This window comes from Mangifera indica, chromosome 8 (assembly GCF_011075055.1).
Source record: "Mangifera indica cultivar Alphonso chromosome 8, CATAS_Mindica_2.1, whole genome shotgun sequence".
Lineage (NCBI taxonomy): Eukaryota > Viridiplantae > Streptophyta > Magnoliopsida > Sapindales > Anacardiaceae > Mangifera > Mangifera indica.
The window spans coordinates 3,374,382-3,395,193 of NC_058144.1; the positions used below are offsets into that span (position 1 = coordinate 3,374,382).

The following is a 20,812-nucleotide window of genomic DNA, read 5'->3' on the forward strand; positions in this document are numbered from 1 at the left end:
TCGATCTTCAATCCCAGATGCTTCCATGTGAAAAGACTCTCCTTAGACAACTTTTCTTCATCACTGTGGTCAAATTCCCTTAAACCATTGAAAAAATTGAACCTTTAGGGGGAAATGCAATTTTTCAAAGTTTTATTATGAGGGAAATTGTTAGTTTTTTAAACTAAATGGGTAAATGATATAAATTTTTAAAGTTTTAAAATTTAATGATAAAATAATGATTATACATTTGCCTCTAATAAAAATTTCTAACAGAAGTTAAGTCATAAATGAGTATTTAAGTTTTTGAACTAACGTAGGTGTAATTTTGATACTAGGGTAAAACTTGAGTGGGAAATTGTCTTTTGACCTTATGTGTTTTATCAAAATATATTAGAATAATTTAGCAAAAAAATTAAAACGATAAAAAAAATTTTTAAAAATAAAAATAATAGATAATTTCATATCAATTTAGATCAATTCAAATATTAAAAGATTCGATTAAAATTAAAAAATTTTGATATAATTTTAATTTGAGTCAAATTATAATTAAAAATTTTTAATACAAAACCTAATCTGATACAATATAAATATAATTTATTGACACCAACGACAAGTCTATTGATAAGAAAAAAATATATATATCTACGAAATTGTGATGGATTGGGATGAAAAGATATGATGGAGATTTTTTTTCTTCTATAATTGAGATTCACTTCCTTTTCATAGTCTTCATCTACCATCAAAGGATAATTCTATTTTAACGGTATAATTTAACAAATTGCCATGGTAAAATTATACTTTACCAGAAGATACACATAACCATAATAATAATAATAATATATACATACGATAATTTATTTTTAATTTAAAATTATTTAATTAAATAACAAAAAAATTACGCAAAAGGGTAGGCGTTTTCCATTATTAAAATTATACTTTCCACCAAAAACCTCCTTCGCCATATTGGAGAACAGCTGTTAGCATAAATTGCATGAGCAACATTCAATTATTTCAGTCACAGCTGCTACAAAAATCAAAATGAGAATGCATAAAAGATAAGAATAAATAGCGAAAGCTTCGGCTTTGGAAGGAGAGAGGAGAAAGCTGGCTTGAACACGTGCGGGCTCTTACTCAGAACCTTGGGCATCGAATTCTTGTACACTTCCTTCTTGACCTGCCCATCGCTTCTTGTATGCTTTCTAGGGTTTTGCTCGCGGCTTCCAGGTAGCTACGAGTTTAAAAGGGCTAGGGTTTTTACCTTTCAACGGTAATTCTTATGATATTATCACAAAATGTTTGATATAGAAAATTATTTATTTACGTTGCTACAGTTGCAATTGTTAAGAACAACATCCATGAAGATTTGCTCTATAGTCCTGCTGATCGATTTGCATACTCCTGAACCAATGACCCGAAGATTGAACGCCTCTCAAGCAAACGGGATGGCTTGTCAAATTCTTTCGCCCATCCTGTCAAGGAGAAGATTTCAGAGGAATAATGGTTAAATCTTGCCATGTCCGGCCACTCTACTAATTTCTACATGTTGAACTGTTAACCAATAAAGAGTTGAGAGAAGCACCCACCTGCATCTATAACTAAAACCCTATCGCAATCCATGACAGTTGGTATTCTATGAGCGATGCTGATAATTGTACAGGCTGCAAAATCCTCTCGAATGATCTTTTGAATTACAGCGTCTGTTTGTGAATCAACAGAAGCAGTCGCCTCGTCCATAAACAAAAGCCTGCTGCGCTTTAGCATAACCCTGCCCAGACATAGAAGCTGCCTTTGTCCCACACTCCAGTTGTCTCCATTATCAACCACTGAGGAATCAAAACATATGAGAATGAGATAAATGTGGGATTTAAGCGGTAGAGTAAGAAAAAGGAGAACGTCAGTTACCTAAAGAATCGAGTTTATCTGGTTTTGCAGCCACAACATCTTTAAGTTGGCAACGCTCAAGGCTCTACAAGAATTATAATATTTCCGGTAATGCAAATAATAATAGAAGTTCCAAAGATTACTCAGATGTGGCGATGAATATTAAAAAACAGGAATGACTTGTTTACCTTCCATATTTCTTCGTCTGAGTGCTGACCAATTGGATCAATGTTGCTTCTCACAGTTCCTTCAAAAAGGACTGGTTCCTGAGGAATGATCCCAAAGCGAGACCTAAGGTCATGAAGCCCCAGAAAGGAAATGTCGATACCGTCAATAATTATTCTTCCCCCTGAAGGTTCCACCATCCTAAAGAAAACTTGGATTAAAGTTGACTTCCCACTTCCTGTACGACCAACAACACCAATCTTCTCTCCCCCATGAATGCTGAGAGTAATGCCTTTGAGAACCAGAGGAGTATTGGGACGATATCTCACCTGTTTGCAGAATTTGTAATGCATCAGCATGAGATTAAGTTATTTGCCCGCCACAACAGTAATGAGGATGCCAACTTCAATGGTAATTGCATGTTTATGTAATCTATGATTGCTTGCATTTAGTCAATACTCAAGATAAATTCCAATAAATCAATAATTTTGTTGAATATTCCTCATGATTTATGCTAGCAATTAACCAGTTCACTTGTCTATGAACTACACTCCGACTACTTGGTAGAAAATAATCTGGAGAACCAGTTACCTGCAGGTCTTTGAGGTCAATGTTGCCACGCGCAGGCCAATTTGGAGGAGGAAGACGATCTTTAATCTCCCACGCTGCTTCTGATGGGATGTTTGTAAATTGCTTTATCCTCTCAACAGAGACCATCCGATTTTCCACAAAGCAACTCATATATATGGCCCAGAACAGCACAGCATTGAGGGACAACCCATACGAGAGGGACAAACCAACATTCTCTGCATTCAGTAAAATTTGTCAATTTTCTAAAATAAAAATTGTACAAACCAGTTTCATCCATTTACGCAGAGCCATGAAAATCAGGCTGGTTTGGCGGTTAATGTTATTATTTTGTTTATGACTATGCTAGGCTGTGCTAGACAAAAGTAAGTGTCAACATAAATATATAACTTACCTGGTTTTATAATGCTACTAGGTAACAAGATCATAAACAGAGTGGCAACGCAAAAAGTAAAACTTCCCAACAGTTCCAGACGGAAACCCAACCACTCATTTGATCCATTGTTGTGGAAATCCATACGCAAATTGGCATTAACTCGGTTAACATTTTCCTGACAGAATTCATGCTGCTTTGCGAAAGAGCGAATGGTCATAACCCCAGAAATGCTTTCAGAAAAGTGATGAATAACTGGCGCTTTGGTTATTGAATCGAGTCTAGTTAATTCCCGAGATGTTGCAAGATAATATCCCTACAACCCAAAAGAGACAACAATAATTAGTATGATTGATCTTGTCTCATTGTCATCACTAAAAACTCTTCCAAAACCAAAAAAGCAATGAATCGAGGAAGTTCAGAGAAACACAAAGTTCATACCCGGTACCAGTAATTCACCCAAGCAAGTGGTATTAACAAGAATACTGTTGGCCAAGCATATTGACAAGTGATTATGAAGATGCTAAGCAGCGTGATGTACATGGCAATGGTAATGCCAATAACTAATGGAAGGAAAAGATCAATGTTTGTTTGATCACTTGATGCCTGAAAAACAAAGAAAGAAATGAATCATCAGTCTTATAACCGTACTAAAATGAAAATGGAATGGAGAAATTCAGAATATTACTTTAACTATTAACTTCTTACCCGACTTAAAATTCTCCCTGAAGGCGTTGTATCAAAAAATGACATGGGGGCATGCAAGATACTATGAAGAATTTGGCTGAAAAAAATTTGGGCCGTCTTGAGCCCCATAAGCGTAACAAAAAAGGATCTCACCACTAACAGGAGAATTGATACAGCTGCAATAATTGCATAGACACTTATGAACATGGAAGGATTGAATGACAAAGCGCGCTCTGCTGCTGTTTCATATGACAGCCAATAATCACCAGCCATCAAAGACGCTTGCCACAACAGAGAAAATAGCAACGCTGCTATTACACCCCACCATCCAAATGCCTCCGTGCAGTATATTTTATATACCTGCAAGCTAACTTTACCAGTTTCTCTTTCTTCCTCATTGATTAGCTTAGAAGTTCCCTTAACAGAATTTGATCGATCTACAAGATTCTCACCATTTGCTTCCCCTTGGTTAGGAGATTTTGGTGTTTTGGGGGAATCTGCGTGGGGCATGGTTTTTCCTACTTCTACAAGTTCCATGGATGTTTCGTGAGCAGCTACTAATGCTCCAAAATCCATACCAGAATTTAATAGATCATTGTACTTTCCTGATTGTACGATCATCCCATCTCTCATTACCTGGAATCAAACACGAATTTGCACACAAATTTTTTAAGGTTTATATGAATTAGCTGTTGAGTTCGACTTCAGACAAGCATTAACTTTGAAGATTGAAACGTGAAAATCATACTCACAAAGATATGGTCAACATTATGCAAGAAGTCCACTTGGTGCGTTACAAGTAATATGGTTTTGCCTTTAAGAGCTCTTCTTACACAGTCCTATAAGAAGGCAAAAAAATGGTTTAACAAATTTAAGCATTGTTCCTACAGATTATCACAAATTTTAAATAATTTTACCGAGTTCTCTTGGAAAATCAATGACTCTGATTGCCACATTGAACAATGATTTTTCTGACTACTATTCAACCAAAAATTAATGTCCTTTTTATGGATTTGAAAGTTAAATAAACAAATCACCTTAAATATATCAGATCCTGTATGAGCATCAACAGCACTAAAGACATCATCAAGAAGGTAAGTATCACAATCCTGATAAACAGCTCTGGCAAGTTGAATCCGCTGCTTCTGTCCACCACTGAGATTAATACCACGCTCTCCGATTTCAGTCTTATCTCCAAACTCCATCATTTCCAAATCTTTCTCTAGACAACAAACCCTGATAACTTCCCTGTATTTCTCCCTGTTCATTGGCAAACCAAAGAGGATGTTTTCTTGAATTGTCCCATTTTGAATCCATGATGTTTGAGCTACATAAGCAGTTGTCCCACAAACTTTGACCTGTTATTGAGAAGCATATATATTCTATTAAACAACCATTTTACAACTTCAATAGTTTAACGCATTCTTATCTTCTGATGACAGGAATGACGTGTTTGAGGCATTGAAACTTAGCTACCTAATTAATGAAACAGAAAAAGGCGACTCAACAACTTGTTAATCACAATTCATACCTTCCCTGATACTTTGTGCATCTCACCAAGAATAGAGGCCAAGAGAGAAGACTTTCCAGATCCCACGGTCCCAACAACAGCAGCAAGTTCTCCTTTCTTGACCTTCAAATTTATATCTTTTAAACATTGTTCTCCATTTTCATCGTCCCAACTAAACACCCCATCTTTAACCTCCACAGCAATTCCCTCGTCACACCCCTCCACTCTTTCAACCGAATCATTCTCCAATTCCCTACTCATCATGTACTGATCCAATCTTCCCAGAGATATCATCGCTTGTGAAAGTGAGATCATAGATTGAGGGAAGGTCCTTATGGGCTCCTGCAAGATCTTAAAGATTGTTGTTGTGGTAAATACAGTCCCTGCATCAAGTGGGACTCCCATTAAAATGGCAGTACCAAATGTAATAGTTGATATCAGCACTGGAGTGCACCACATTACTGCAATATTCCAAGCTATTGAGTACATGAATTTGGATAGCCAACCAAATTCTGATTCGCGGAGGGACTGGATTCTCTTATTAAAATGTTCTTCCCAAGCCTGGAACTTAATCACCCGCATGTAATTTAGCATCTCATTTGTTGCCTTCATTCTGGAATCGCGTTTTTCCATCAGACTGAACTGGAACCTGTTTCTTCTTTGTGTGCCCAGCACAACAAATACAAGTACACCAAGTAGTCCGATAACTGCTGTGATGACTGCAGCACCAAGGTAGTTATATAGCAGAACCAAAGCAACACCGACTTGAAATGGCATTAACCAGATAGCATGTAGCTGTAGCATCATATCAGAAAGTTGCTGGGCATCAACAGCCATATAATTCACTATCTGTCCTAGCCCATGAGCCTGCCGGGCAGAGCAGGATAGCCTGAGCCCTTTTTTGTATAATGAAGTTATAAGAGTGGACCTAATAAGCATTCCAAGTTTCTGGGAGTTGAAGTTGAACTGGTGAGTTGATAACACTTCTATAAATTTTGCAACAAGGAGAATCAACACAAGGTAGTATCCTTCATAAACGGAACTCCTTTTTCCAGCAGTGTAATCAACAAAACTTTGAATAAGAACAGGTCCAACGTACATTACACAAAGCCTCACAATTGCAAGGAATGCAGTCAACGCAACTTCCTTCCAAAAGCACCGCAAGAGTGTGATTCCAACCGGGTGCTTGGATTTTTCTTCTGGTTTTGGCCAATGTAATTCAAATAACTTGGACATTTTTTCAGCTCTATGTCCTGGCGACAGTGATGGGACTTCTTCAATCTTGAGAGGGGACTTGTAGCCTTTAATAAGCAAGGGATTTATCCAAAGCCAAAAGGTCTTAGATACTGCAGAAGCTGAAGCAAATCCACTGACATTGGGTTTGCTCACAAGTGGTTCGTATAATTTGGTTTCTTCGTCCATTTCAGGTTCAGAATCTCTGGTCACTTTAATTCCAGTTGACCCTCTAATTGCAACAAACAGAAGGACAATCGACAAAGGAAAAGACAGCACGGAAACTATATCATCCACTCTCAAGCTGGGAGAAAGGGTTGCTTTAAAAGAGACCAAACGAACTATCCCGGAAGCCGAGAATAAAGAAACGATGACGAAATATGCAACCCAATAAATTCTAAGAGAAAGCGGATGAGTAACAGCTTCAAATTTTTTCTCGTGAATGATTAAGATTGCAATCACTGCATGAGTTATGGCTTGGACCAACCAAAACAGTGCATCAACTAGCTTCCATGACCATTCGGTGCTTCTACTAAAAGCTAAAATGCAGATAATTGTGAAAGAAAATGCTAACAGAACAGTGACAATCAGAGAGAGTTTGAACCATATTGTAGTTCTCAGAAGGGCTCTGTTGTTTCTGATGAGGGGCTTGTTGATATCAGAGCTGGGTGGTCGACCATCGGCTATGAACCTAGAACGAATCTTTTGAACTGAAAGTATAATGAGATTGAGCAAGAACAAGAGGTCAACCGCAGATGAAAGGACTCTTTGAGGACAGGGAGAGAGGAAAATGAATCTTAACCACTGGAATATCAATGGAACAGATGAGTCCTGTGACGATTGTATCACAGAGCTTGAACATGAGAGGGAAAGGATCCAAGATACAGAAGACATGATTCAGGCTTCACGAGAAATACTACAGAATGCGTCTCTCGTGGTTGATTCTCGTCAATATCCTTCTCCTGTCCTGAAACTGAGAAACAAATCATGTACCAGAAAAACTGAGAGCCCGCAGAAGGAGAAATCAATCCAACTTTTTGTTACACTAAAAATGCGTGCAAATACTGAAACTAGCTTAAAGCTTGTATTAAATAGACAGAAAAGTACAAAGTTTTTCTCTGTTTCATGAACTAACCTAATAGCAAGATTGTCCGGATTGAGAAAATATCAGTGAAGAACAAACAGCATCACAGAAAAGATCATGGCAGTTTAAACGTCAGGGATGGGAGATTCGTTAATAAAAAAATGATCATTTTAAAAAGCAGGACCATGTAAAATTAAAAAAAAAAAATTGCACTCATTCATAACCAACTAATTAAATCAAATATGAAAAAAAAAGTAACAAAAAACTTAAAGAGAAAAAGCGTTGGATGAAAACTTTTAGAAAAGAAAGATAAGTGAAAGATCATCTAACGCAGAGAAAGTGATAAGAAGAAACCATGCAAGAGCAGCATCCTGAACTTACCGAAAGAAGAAGAGAACCCAAAAGTTGAAGAAGAGAAAAAAACTTTGGTTGTTGGAAAATTAAAGCACAGAGATTCGCAGCATAAAGTTACTGCAGTATTACACCAACGAAGACACGGTCTCTCCTTTCACCAGAAGAAACGATCGAAACTGCGAACAAAATCCAACCAACATCTTACAAAAACAGATACAGATAAAAATAATAGAGACTTAATAAATGACTCGTAAATGCCACATAGACTCTGACTTGGAAAGACGGTGGCCTTCTATGAATTTATCAATACGTAAGTCCTCATTTATTTTGTTTCTAATCTTTGAAGCCGGGAGACTTAATCCTTTGTTTTAAGATAGCGCGTGAGGCCACTAACCACAAAAGTGTGTTAGCCTATGCCACTCAGGCTTCGGGCAGGTCAATTGGACAGCGGATAAAACCAGAAAATGGCACAGCCCAATGACGTTAAGACTGCGTTTGTCCAGATCAGCATGAGAAAGGTCATGTACGTAACGTAAGGCCAAAAAAAATTTCCTTTTATTTTATTTTTTACCCTTTTTATCCCTCTCTTTCACGCGCCCATCGCCTTTTCTCCCTCTTTTCCTAATCTCCAGATAAAACAAAAAGGAAATTTTTAAATCCCTCTCTTCCCAAAATAAAAAATAAAAAACTAAACAACTGCAATCAATTTTTTACACAAAAAGAGATTTCCGAACTCTTGGCTACGATGCAGTGTATCATTATTTAACTCCTTTTCGTTTCCCTTACATCCAAAATGAAACCTCATTCTGTAGATCCATGATTTGGCGGGTTTGCTATTCTTCAAGAACGCTGCTACAAAGCATAGAAATTAATTGTTTTCTTGCTTTCAACAGCGTTTTTGGATTTGTGGTTTGAATATGAGAAGGTTGGTAAGAAAGGTTATTTTGAAAAATAGATGAGAGGAATTATAAAGAAATGATAACGAAGAGAGACAATTTTCTCGTGAAGGAAAAGAAAACGAGTTTCTCGGAAAGATTTTTTTTTCTCGAAAACTAAAAAAAAAGAATTTTAAATTCATATAAAAATAAGACTTTAAATAGGTACTGTGAAATGAAAGGGTAAAATAGACTTTACATTTAATTTATTAAATTGGTTAATACTATAACATGTCGTTTTAACGGACTGTGGTATTTATGAACACCGTCCGAAAGCAGCGGGGCGCTTAGCGAGTGTTTGACTAGCGCGTGGGAAAATTATGTATTTGTTGATGTAGAATAAAACAATTTTAATTGTGCATTGACTGATAACAGACGGGCACCACCCTGTATTGACTGATAACAGACGGGCACCGTTGTGTATTGACTGATACCAGACGGGCACCCATTAATAGTTCCACAAGCCAACCTTTTGGTTTTTTTGTTTTTTAGTTCACCACCAATTGACTCAAATAGTTGACGGTGTTGAATGTTATATTCGATAACGGAAATGAGATGATTGTTAAACCGAAAATTGAATTAAAAAACAAATTATTTAAAAAATCAATTTACTGAATAATTTAAGAATAAATTTGAAATTGAGATAGTTTACAGGAGTGATAAAAATAAATAGTAAAATGTTAGAACCAAATGATAAATTAGCTGGCATAGGAAAATAAAGTTTTTTTTTTTATGATTATACAGTAATTGATATTCTTTCCGTTTTCAAAATGGTGTCTTATTTTAGAGATAGACATACATAGTAATAGTTGGAAGAATCATTAAAAAGGGGTTCCAAATTTGGCACACACGGCTTCATTTTTTTTCCTATCATATCTGTGACAAAATAGGATTTGCCAACACTAGAACATCTTGATTAGGCTTTTTTTTTTTTTTAAGGCCACATGATTATTTTCCACTCAAGGTTGGATATAAATTTAATTTTTAATTTTTTAATTATTAAAATATAAATATTCATTCATTTATTAAATTTTATTATTATTGTTTGAGATAAAATTAATATTTATTAAAATATTTAAAAAACCTAAAAATTTATCACATTTTTTCTGTAATTTTAAAAATTTAATAAATTTCTCCTCATCCAAGGTCTTAAAAATCAACATTTCTACCTAAGGTTGATGGTTGAAAATGATAACGATGATATTCTCCCTCCCTACCAACTTCTCTTTTTATCGCACTCCATTTTTGGCTATCATCGGTTGAAGAAACTGACCATTAGGATAAATTATTCATCTCCAAACAAAGTCGCGATTCGTCTTCGTTGACCAGTTTTCTCAATTAGTGATGGACGAAAATAAGTGGAACTAAGAGAGAAACTCGAACAGAGAGAGAATGTCGTCATCTCCAGCCGCAAATAACATGCTGGAAAAACCTTATGGGAGAATTGTAAATTTTTCAAATTTTGGATGAAAGAATTTATTAGTTTTTAAATCTTGAAATGAAAATGTGATAAATTTTTTATTTTTTTAAATATTTTTATTTAATAACAATTTAACTTTTAACAGTAATAATGAATTTTTATAGATGGATGAGTATTTAGGTTTTTAATAATTAACGAATGAAAAATAGATTTGCACCAAACCTACGGTGGGAACAGTCATATGGCCTTTGTTTTTTTTTTTTTTTTTTCAAGAATTTAGCCCTACTCCTATCTTAAATCAACTGCAACCATTCCCAAGCAAATTACACAAAGCAATTCAATTTGAATACATAAAAACTGAAAACCAGTAAAATTGAGAATTATTTAAGAACAAATTTTTTTCAAAAATTCATAAAAAAATTATTCTTTTTTCTCAATCAACATACAAAATTAATTTTTTTTTTCAAAAATTCATTATAAAAACTTAACTACAATACCTTATTTATCACATTATATCATTAAACTAAATTTATTTTAATATTAAATAAGTCAAATTATATAATTAATAATAAATCATACAAAAAATTTTAAATATTATTTTTAAACAATTAATCGGTCTAACTATCAATCAACTGATTCGATCACCAGTTGAACTAAATTGCCCCTTTCACTAAGTCTATATTTGATTATATTCTAAAAATATTTATCCAAATCATACATTTTCAGCTCTCTAATCCGACATGTATAATTAACTCTAATAGCCATAACCCTACCCAAATCCACCTTTCCAAATAAGTAAACTGAATTCTCATTTCCATTATCATTACCATGAGAATTTGAAGATGAATTATATTTGTTCTTAGTCTTGAAAGGGTCCAACCAATTCCCGCCATGACCATGAAAACGTCTCCGTTAAACCAGTTCAATCACCATATAACAGGGAAAACAAAGAAAAACAACAGCAGTCCACTAAAGTTCTGAGAGACTGTGAGGATGAGATGGGATAAAGAAAAGTGTTATTTTTTATTTAATTTAAATTTAAATATTAATAATAATATATCATAAATATTATTTTATATTTAATTTAAACTTACTTTTCCCTCTTTCTCTCCCGAGAATATACTGATCTATTCTGATATACAAGTTGGCGGGAACATTAGTGCATTAAAAAGCTTTCCTTTTGGAAAAGAAATTAAAGAGCGAATCCAGAAAGTGAACAAAAACGATATCTTGTTTGGATGAGAGCGGGCATGAGTAAAATAACTTTGAGGGTATTAACGTAAATGACTAACTTTGTTTATATCATGATTGAAACAGTGAAGGATTTCACATTATATTTTTCATATAAGTATTTTTAATTATTTTATTTAAAATTTTATTTTATATGTTAAAATAATTTTAAAAGATAATGTACAAATATGGTTAGTAGATAACTTATAGGTTTATGATTTATAATTTATGATTACATAAATATGGTCTACATTTTAAAGTTTATAATTTATAGTTTAGAGTTTAAAATAAAATAAAAAAGTTTTACTTTTAGAATTTAAAGTTTATGATTTATGATTAAACAAGTAAAATGTTGGGATTTGATTTAGAGGTTATTATTTATGGTGTATTATTTATGGTTCCAAATTTATAGTTTATATAGTTTAGGATTCACAATTTACGACTAAAAATTTATGATTTAAGTTATGGTATATGGTTTATGATTCATTATTATAATGCTTACTATTCAAGTTGTATATGTTTAAAGTGTACACTGTATAATTTATGATTTACGATTTACGTTTATGTGTTTAAAATTTAGATTTGATTAATAATTTATGATTTATGATTTCCAATTTAGGATAACACCGTCACACCTTTTTGTTTTGTTTAACTTTACAATGGTATGAATAATAAACTAAACATGGAAATTATTTGTAAATATATATATAAAAAAATATTCTTCAATAGATACTTCAATTTTACGCTTCTATCCTTTAATTATCTAAACAATATGTCGATAAAAGTATCATCGAACCTCTTTTGAATCAGATAGCATTTTAACCTTTATATTATCAAGTGTCATTTCATCTTCATTTTGGCTTTTATAGGAATACATAATATGCTTTGTTACAGGCAGTGGCTAGAGAGAGTTAGGGCCGGTAATCATTTACGTTGAAAAGTAAAATGCTTATTAATTCGTCAGACGTGACATCAGGGGTCAGGCGACAGATATGCATTATTGCCAGCAACAACCGTCAAGGGGTGGACATGTTGTCTCGGACTCGACCACTTCATTAAAGACTGAAGAAACAAAGCATTTTTGTCCATTTTCCACAAGAAAATCTAGACTAAAATAATGGAAGAAAGACAAAACAAAAAGGAGAAGGAATTCTGGGGTCCCCGATGGCAATGGGGTTATATTCATGGACATACAAACAGAATACGCAGTGCCCACGTAATAGTAGCAAAGTTGATTATCATAACACAAAGAAAGTTGATTATTTGGACTAATTCAGCCTCACCACCGTCTGGTTGATCTTTAATTTTTCAGCCAAAATTATTATATTTTTCAACGCATGGCAATAATGTCTTGTGCAGCAGGGTTGAGACGTAATGTTGACACTTCTGATTCAATCACTTTGAGACTAATCAAGGAGAAAAAAATGTACAAATGTGTCACTATAATTTGAAGCAACTTTCTTTGTCGTATCTTGGAAAAAAAAAAACGACTTGTAGAAACATACAAAGCGTCCAAAAAAAGAAAATAATAAATTATAATGTGAAATAGAAAAGATTGGTCCATCAATTCAACTCTCAAAATATATGCATTTTCTTTTTGGGGTTAACAAGATCCACACAGCACATGCTGGTTAGGAGGAGCGAGAAGCCGTAGGTCACGTGATAATCAGGCTGTCTATACAGTCGATTATGATTATTTCTAGCAGAGATTTGGCAATAAATATAGGATTTTATTGGTTCGTAATTTTTGTCGTCAAGTAAGTAAGTACATTTGTCTTGGACTCAATAAAGAATTGAGATAAAGTTTAATTTAATTTATTCACGAGGTCATATCTAATTTAAAATATTTAATTGAATAGTCTAGTCTAATTGTAATGGAATAATTTAAGGAAGATGCACCGTGACTTTTGTCACATTACATTTCATAATTTACGATCACTTTTCTATGCAATAATTTCTAAGAAACTGACAGCTATGGCAGCTAGCTGGGGTGGAGAAGGAAAAATTATTCAATCAATCACGTTCCATTCCAATAAAAAAAGAAAAAGGAGGATGGATGGATACGAAGACAAACTGTATACATGTGGCCGTGGAGATTCACAATTACTTCCCAAGATGTCGCCATTGATTCTCAGGAATCAACAAACACACATATATTTCCAAAAAGAAAAACAAGAATGATGTAAAAGTGCAAATTGTTCTCCGTCATTCGATTCGCCGAAGAACATGAAGTTTTCGGGTTGCCAGGAACCACATAACACATATCTTTAAGTGTTAATAAAGTCAGACAGATTTTTGTTTTTTCAAGACACAATAAGATATTGGGAGCAACAAGTTATTGTACCGGTCGAAGAGACCTCAGAAGTCAGCTCACCTCCCACGTGAAGATGCTGATTGTGGACCTGCACATCTGATAATTTACGGGTCTGAAACTGCCGGTGGGTGGGCTTTTACGAGAATAGCAAGTTTACCACAAACTCAAACGTCAACGTCATTAGTGTCAGTGGACGTTATTTCTCTGTGCCTTACAACTATTTTTAGAATGTCCCAAGGCTTGGGCTATCGTGAACAGCGGGCTTTTTATTGAACCCAACAATTCTTAGCTCATTAGGTCATTTACCTTTTCTCTAGTGGGCTCAGTTAGTCCAGGCCTAAAATCTCTTCTACCATTTCAAAATATTAGCATCGTTAATTCATGATCCATGATTCACAACTCGCACTAGTGGTCTGAGCATATTCGTATAATATTGTTGGAATGGAAATATCTAGAGCCTTTTAAGAAGTATTACAAGAGACGCTTATATAAGCCTTTGGTTAGTTGTTGTGTCCATAAAGTCTCAAAGCGGTTGCCTGTATTTAGGGTTTTACAGATTTATTCCATTTCTATACACAATGAGGTAAGCTCTTGAGCTCTTCTCTCTCGTAGATTTTACGCGATGCGATATTGTTTCTCTTTCTCAGACATTGCGGTTCTACTTATTTACGATTATGCCACCTTTATTTGACTAGCGTTTTCCTTCTGTTTAATTTGTACGATAATCAGTTAATATTCCCTTTGCTAATACTTGGCTCACTAAGGTTCAACTGCTATTTTACTTCATTTTGTGAAATATGGCCAATCTAAAGGCATTTTCTGTGATGTGTTGGTCGAGTTAGGGCTTTTTGATCTGGTGTGTATTTTATGCATTGATTTGTATCATTCTACTAGCAGTTGCACGCTACAGTTTTTTTTTTTTTTTTTTTATAGATTGGATTATTAGCTTGAATTCAGTCTTTTCTTTCGCTGTTTGATTTTTTAATATATTTTACAGGATGAGACAGTGTCGAAATATAAACAGTTTAATAATAAAATAGTTATCTTGACACATAGTAGAAGAAGATTACTGGACAATCACATTAGAGTAGCTTATCCTGTCTACAAATGAATTCTTATGAAAGTTGCTGTATGGATTAGTATGTGTAATCATGGTTGTTTGGTGTTGGTGTAATGTAAGTTGTTATGTCTTTCCAGTTTACATTTGGTTTAATCTGCATGCAAATTATACATTTATGATTTGTTGTTGTGGGTCTTGTACCTGTTTCTCCAAATCAAATCTTTTATTGGTTTAATAAGGGTCCATAGCTTAGACAATATTTGTATCTCTGTATTTTAACATCTTTTTGGGTTTTCCTTTCTTTGAATATGCTTTATATATATTGTAGCCGTGTACCGGAGGTGAAGTGGGCCCAAAGGCAAGACAAGGTTTTCATTACTGTTCTGTTACCTGACTCAAAAAATGCAAAAGTCAATCTTGAGCCAGAGGGAGTGTTTACTTTCTCTGCTAGTGCAGGAGCAGAAAACAACCTTTATGAGATTAAATTGGAACTTTTCGATAAGGTCAATGTGGAGGTAAGATGTTGCTTCTATCATACTTCAATGGTAATGTTTTATTGATGTGATAGGTTGTTTGATAGTAATTAGGTCTACAATGTTCATGTGGAAAATATGTAGAAAAGAGTGACTTAATATGATGATATATTCCTCCGGGATATCTAGTTAATTTTGAAATGCATTTGTCTTGGTCTCTAGTCATCAGACCTGGCCTACTAGCCTGCTGACCTAGCCCTTGAATTCCAGCCAGTCTACCTAATGAAAATTCCAGATTTCAGCAGTTACATATTTCCCAACAATTTGACCACAAAAACATAGATCGACTTAATCTGATGAATTTTTCCAGTGGAATAACCAGTAATTTAATTAATTTTACTATGAAACAATAATATGTATCAAGAACTAAAGATTTAACAAATAAAATCATTAATATTGTTGCTCAGACTCAACAAGTGTTGAGTGAACTAACTAAGACAGGGTTTTTATATTACTGTATGCTAGTAGTTGAAATTATTGTCATATCGGACAATTTGGTTTCATGGTTCTCAGATATTTTTGTGATGTGTCTTACATTTTTTGTTTCTAATTGGTTTAGGAAAGTAAAATTAATATCGGAGTAAGAAGCATATTCTGCATTTTGGAGAAGGCAGAGAAGGGATGGTGGAAGAAGCTATTACGTGGAGATGGCAAGGCACCGCATTATGTCAAAGTTGATTGGGACAAATGGGTGGATGAAGATGAAGATAATGGTATGCACTATATGCCTCTTTGAATTATATGTTTTGCTCCTGATATCTTGTTTGGGTTATGAATGATGATATCATTGAGAAATTTACTAGTGTTTCTGCTTTTCTTTATTAGGTCTAGGTGATTTGGATCTTGGAGGGATGGACTTTTCGGTATGGTTTTAATAACTCATGAACATTGCTGTTTTGAACATTTCACTGGAATATTTCCTCCTAATTTTTTCTCTATTTTCTGCAGAACTTTGGTGGCATGGGCGGCATGGGCGGCATGGGTGGCATGGGCGGCATGGGCGGCATGGGTGGCATGGGTGATGATGGAATGGGTGACATTGAAGATAGTGATGATGAAGGTAAGGATGCCATAAGTCTTTTTTAGTGGATTTGCTATAATCTTCATCATTTCCTAAAGGGATTGGGGTGTCTTATAGTACTTGTTCTGTCATAAATCACGTGGGTTAGATACAAACAACATATCATGATAGTGCTAAATAGACTGTTGAAAGTATGTTACAGACCCAGCCAAAACTGTATTTGGTGTGTGTTTCTTGAAGGGCATTTTACAATTACTGAGGCCTTTCATTTTTCTGTGTTTGGATTGTTCTTGAAGACTTTCAACTACAATTGTTAAAAGTGTATAAGGTTAAAACTGTAGATATATGTGTGCACTAGGATCTGCTGTAATTATGCAAGTCATATCATTCACCTAGGATATAGAAGGATAGGCATGGGTAGCTTCTTATTTGTGTAATATTTTTCATTTTGGTTATGAATTCTAACTTCCTGACTCAATGGACCTAGAAGTAGCAGACCCAGGGGAGCAAGGAATCGGCACAGCATCCGAAGAAACAAAGCCAGACAAGGAAGGTGAAAATTCGGAAGCTAATAAGGAAGCTGCTTCAAGCACATGATGTTGTGGTAGTTGGGAATGTCGGCTGCCATAATCTCTGACTTCAGCATAAAATTTTCAGTCTGTCTGAGGGGATCAATGAGTGTGTGTCTTATTACATGCCAGAACTCTAACTTGGATTAGGATGTTGTTTTTTTTTTCTTGTCACTGCATGATTAAGAGTGAAAACATTATTTAGGTCATATTTACATCCTAAAAACAATTCCATTGTTAACATTTCATATTTAAAATTAGACTAGCTTGCTGGTTTGTGTGGAGTTGTGGTTTAAAATTAACTTTCCATATCTGACTGGTTGATATGGTCAGAGTGGGATAATTTAAATATGATCCTTTGAAGAATGGTTTCCATATTCAGTTTTATCAAGGTTTAAGTTTGGTGAAGCATAAATGGAGCACCCATGTTAATCGCAGAAACATTCTAAGGGGGTATGTCTTGGTTTTCAAATTTCAATCGGATTTATTGAAAAATGGGTTGGCATTGCATAAGATTCAACCACTGTAAATGTGGTAATGCGTGATATTTATGAACGATAATTGACTGGTAAAAGATGGTCAACTAAGTACGACTTCGCTGGATCATAAATCCTAAAACCCTGGTTGGAAACGGTAGAGCAGAGGCATAGGAGACAGAGAGAGATGGAGATTTGGGCTCAAAAACTTTATTCAGACCAACTTCGGCGACGACTATGTTGTCCAAATTGTCACCAAGTAATTCTTCCCCTTTCAATCAATTGTTTCTATCTGAATTTTGAACCGAAGGGATGATTGGTCTCTAATGGCGGTGTCACAATCAACGAACACACTGAAGCTTTACTCGCCAGTTACCCGTCAGTATTATGGTGAATGTAAAGGTCACTCTGGAACAATAAACCGTATATGTTTTTCCGCTCCATTTACTCCACATGTTTTGCACTCTTGTTCTTCTGATGGTACGATCAGAGCTTCGGACTCGAGATCTATCCATCAGGTATATAACTTCTCTTTTATTTTTATTTTTATTCAGTTTGCTTTTCTACTTATTTTGTCTGTCTCAATTCTTAATATTTCACATGTCCAGTATATCTGCTCCCTCCTCTCAGGAGATCTTCAGCTTCTCATTTGGAGGATCCACTGATAATCTTCTTGCTTTTGGATGTAATTCACAGGTTTCATCAATTTCAGTATTTAACAATTGAATGTTTTATTAGTTGTCTAAGACATTGGGTGCCTGTACAGTTATGAACTGTGTGCCATTGCATACTGAAGTAATGGTTTGCGTTCGTTTTGGCCTTGTGATCATAATTCAAAGTTAGTGATTTCAGTTTTTCCCTTTTCCTCTGGTTCATCATTGGTGGAGTATTATGTATGTATACGCGTCAAAATTTATAGTTTCATATTTTAATGCTCATTGTCTTTTCTTTGGTTCAATTAATTTGAGTCAGATGCTCTTTTGGGATTGGAGGAACAAAAAGCAAGTTGTATGTTTGGAGGAGTCACATGTCTGAAACAATGTCTGTGCTATGTGTTTTTATTTTTATTTACTTCTGAAGTGTTTTTTCATCCTTGAAGATGATATCTACATAATTTGAATTTGGCTTAGCTATAGAGGAGAAAGGTGGGACATAAACCAACTACTATTATCAAATCACTTTTATGCATGTAAAATAAAAAATTAACCATTGTGATTTATTAATTAATTCTTTTAAAATTATTTTTCACTTGATTCTAAAGAAATCAGTGTTATTGTTGTGTTTGGGTGTATACACAATGGTTTTGGTACATTGAATCTAGAAAAATCTTGGTGCATGGACAAAGTTGTGTTGTGTTTGCTGGAAATGGCTGATATGCCATGCATCTACTCTGTTTTTGAATTTGTGTATGCATGGATGATTATATTACTTTTTGTGTCAGTGTTGTACATTTCTTTAGCGAGTTAACATCTGCTGTAGATGTTTTCTTCGATCTGTAGGTTTTGCTGGTATTTAACTGTAATTTACCACTACTTGTTGTATTGGGGACTGGAAGGATGGAAAGAATGAAGCTTTGAAAATGCTCGTCATTACTCATTATCCTCTGACAGTTGGACACTAGATCAAGTAAGTTTCATCACCTAAAAGAATTATGCTCGTCTTAGAAGACTGGTAGAAGCAAAACTTCATGCACAAATACCTTTTTGTGCTTATTCTATTACTACTAGATGCATCATTATCATGAGGTTGAATCACTGCTGTTGGAAGTATCCCGAAGTCTACTCTCTTGGGCAAATTGCTGTGAAGAATGAGAGTTCATATCAACTTCAAAAACAACAAGATTTTGTTCAAGATAGCATTCCCTTATCCAGTTGCCCACCTGATTTGACAGGTTGACTATTTCGATGATCCTCACTATTCAGAGGACTCTGGGAATTTATGGGTTATTGGTGGTTGGGGTGAGAAAAAAACCAATCTGGAACCGGAACTGTTGGGTACCGAACTTTTGGTTTCAGTTCCTACTCGGAACAGGCTTACCATGGGTAGGTTCCGGTTCTGTGCCCTAAAAAACCGGAACAGATTCATTGTAAGCTTTGTAAGATATATTTAAGTAACAACAATCAGCTGCTTCAAATTAATGACCTTCGGCTCTTGATCACATAACAGGGACTGTATGAAAGCATAAAATTAAAAGTAGAACATGTGTTGAGACTGGAAAAGTAAGCGATGAGTACATCAATGGAGATGAAGAAGTGAGGCTTTTAAAAAATGGACCGACGGGTTTACTCGTCAAGATCATCCCACTGTTATTCAGGTTCATTTGCATTCAACTACCTGATCAAAACCACCTGTATTTCCATACATTAATTTGTTCTCAGTCTGACACATTGTACATCAACATGTCTTATTAGAGAATAGCAAAGACAGAGACGTTACTGGGGGTTTTTCTTGCCCAATCTCGTGTATGGTTCCAGGCAGAAAGGCAAGACTTCATGCGACAATTTTAAAGGTGGTGCCCTCAAAAAACCGAAAGCAGCCGGTTCCATCCCCAAATGCAAATGTAATTTGAGAAGAGGATTATAATAACCTAGACCTAAGGCTTAATATTAATCTTCAATCATTAGTTTTATTCAAAATTTTAAATCCAAAAGATATGTTTTTAAAAAAAATTTAAACTTTTTGTAAAACACAGGTTCCGGGTAAGAATCGGAACCTACAGGTTTGGTTCCAGATAGGAATGGATCTTGTAGGTTCTAAGTTCCAATTACTATTTTTCAGAACCGGCTGGTTATGGTTTTGGTTCCTGTTTCCTAGATTTTTATAGGCATCCAGATCTATTCACCCCTAATTGGTGGTACAGGTGCTGGTACAGTAGCAACTATGATGGAGTGGCAACAATAGGTTCTGCAGAACAGTTCTTGGGGGTGCACATATTGCAGTTGTTCGGGGCAAGTTGCCAACGCCAAGTATGCGGAGTAGGCCTGCCCAGAGCCATGGTAATTTTGGATCGATGAATAGTGAGGACGGCCGCTTATGTTGCCGGCTGTCTGATGCTTCTGTAGAGAGAAATAGATCCTGGATTTCGGGTTCAATGGTTATGAGGTCACCTACTACTAGCGAGGAAAACAGACGTAATCCTTGCTGACAAATTTCAGTTAATTAATGTACAAGGTTCTGTGTTTGTTTCTTTTTTTTTTTTCAAGCTTGCTAGCTACTTAACTTAATGGGTGCCATCCTGTATTCGTTGGAATTAGTGAAGAGCTTTTTCTGGTAAGATTACTGAAATTATCTTACCATCTTGATTAACTACACTCCACACATGGCACAGATGGCTTAATTTAAGGTTGTAAACTGGTTTGTTGGTGCTTGTAAAAGATTGAACGTGCAATAAGAATAA

At 35.0% G+C, this 20,812-nt stretch overlaps 3 protein-coding genes across 10 annotated transcripts; 2 read left to right on the plus strand and 1 right to left on the minus strand.

The window, feature by feature from the left end:
• Window positions 1-877: 877 nt before the first annotated feature.
• Window positions 878-8,129, minus strand: LOC123223540 (ABC transporter C family member 4-like). Of its 2 annotated transcripts, none has more exons than XM_044646727.1 (12): window positions 7,885-8,129; window positions 5,208-7,386; window positions 4,714-5,034; window positions 4,429-4,515; window positions 3,698-4,312; window positions 3,431-3,595; window positions 3,011-3,305; window positions 2,620-2,834; window positions 2,052-2,357; window positions 1,885-1,948; window positions 1,566-1,805; window positions 878-1,451 (listed from the first exon to the last, which is right to left on the minus strand). In XM_044646727.1, exons 2-12 carry the CDS (start codon window positions 7,311-7,313, stop codon window positions 1,351-1,353), a joined length of 4,515 nt encoding a protein of 1,504 aa, XP_044502662.1. In that variant the 5' UTR covers window positions 7,314-7,386; window positions 7,885-8,129; the 3' UTR covers window positions 878-1,350. The 2 variants fall into 2 exon arrangements, with proteins under 2 accessions (XP_044502662.1, XP_044502661.1); XM_044646726.1 differs by having other exon boundaries at window positions 5,208-7,392.
• Window positions 8,130-14,181: 6,052 nt separating this feature from the next.
• Window positions 14,182-17,223, plus strand: LOC123223543 (uncharacterized protein Os08g0359500-like). Of its 7 annotated transcripts, none has more exons than XM_044646734.1 (7): window positions 14,182-14,339; window positions 15,145-15,331; window positions 15,909-16,062; window positions 16,175-16,212; window positions 16,298-16,306; window positions 16,343-16,409; window positions 16,858-17,223. In XM_044646734.1, exons 1-7 carry the CDS (start codon window positions 14,335-14,337, stop codon window positions 16,965-16,967), a joined length of 570 nt encoding a protein of 189 aa, XP_044502669.1. In that variant the 5' UTR covers window positions 14,182-14,334; the 3' UTR covers window positions 16,968-17,223. The 7 variants fall into 7 exon arrangements, with proteins under 7 accessions (XP_044502669.1, XP_044502670.1, XP_044502671.1 ...); XM_044646735.1 differs by having other exon boundaries at window positions 16,861-17,223; XM_044646736.1 differs by having other exon boundaries at window positions 16,867-17,223.
• A 153-nt stretch (window positions 17,224-17,376) lies between these two features.
• Window positions 17,377-20,689, plus strand: LOC123223544 (WD repeat-containing protein GTS1-like). The gene is made up of 3 exons (XM_044646737.1): window positions 17,377-17,933; window positions 18,046-18,111; window positions 18,915-20,689. The coding sequence occupies exons 1-3, from the start codon at window positions 17,742-17,744 to the stop codon at window positions 18,990-18,992; spliced, it is 336 nt and encodes a 111-aa protein (XP_044502672.1). The 5' UTR covers window positions 17,377-17,741; the 3' UTR covers window positions 18,993-20,689.
• Window positions 20,690-20,812: the final 123 nt, after the last annotated feature.

Excerpts from the sequence above, each read along its gene's own strand:
- LOC123223540 (XM_044646727.1), bottom strand. The coding sequence starts at position 7,313 with ATGTCTTCTGTATCTTGGATCCTTTCCCTCTCATGTTCAAGCTCTGTG. Across the intron at positions 3,306-3,430 it reads GGGTGAATTACTGGTACCGG|GGATATTATCTTGCAACATC; the intron begins GTATGAACTTTG and ends TTTGGGTTGTAG. Across the intron at positions 1,452-1,565 it reads GGTTTTAGTTATAGATGCAG|GATGGGCGAAAGAATTTGAC; the intron begins GTGGGTGCTTCT and ends TCTCCTTGACAG.
- LOC123223543 (XM_044646729.1), top strand. Across the intron at positions 16,213-16,297 it reads TTGGAGGGATGGACTTTTCG|AACTTTGGTGGCATGGGCGG; the intron begins GTATGGTTTTAA and ends TATTTTCTGCAG. Across the intron at positions 16,410-16,857 it reads TGAAGATAGTGATGATGAAG|AAGTAGCAGACCCAGGGGAG; the intron begins GTAAGGATGCCA and ends CAATGGACCTAG.
- LOC123223544 (XM_044646737.1), top strand. The coding sequence starts at position 17,742 with ATGGCGGTGTCACAATCAACGAACACACTGAAGCTTTACTCGCCAGTT. Across the intron at positions 17,934-18,045 it reads ACTCGAGATCTATCCATCAG|GAGATCTTCAGCTTCTCATT; the intron begins GTATATAACTTC and ends CCCTCCTCTCAG. Across the intron at positions 18,112-18,914 it reads CTTTTGGATGTAATTCACAG|GTTTTGCTGGTATTTAACTG; the intron begins GTTTCATCAATT and ends TTCGATCTGTAG.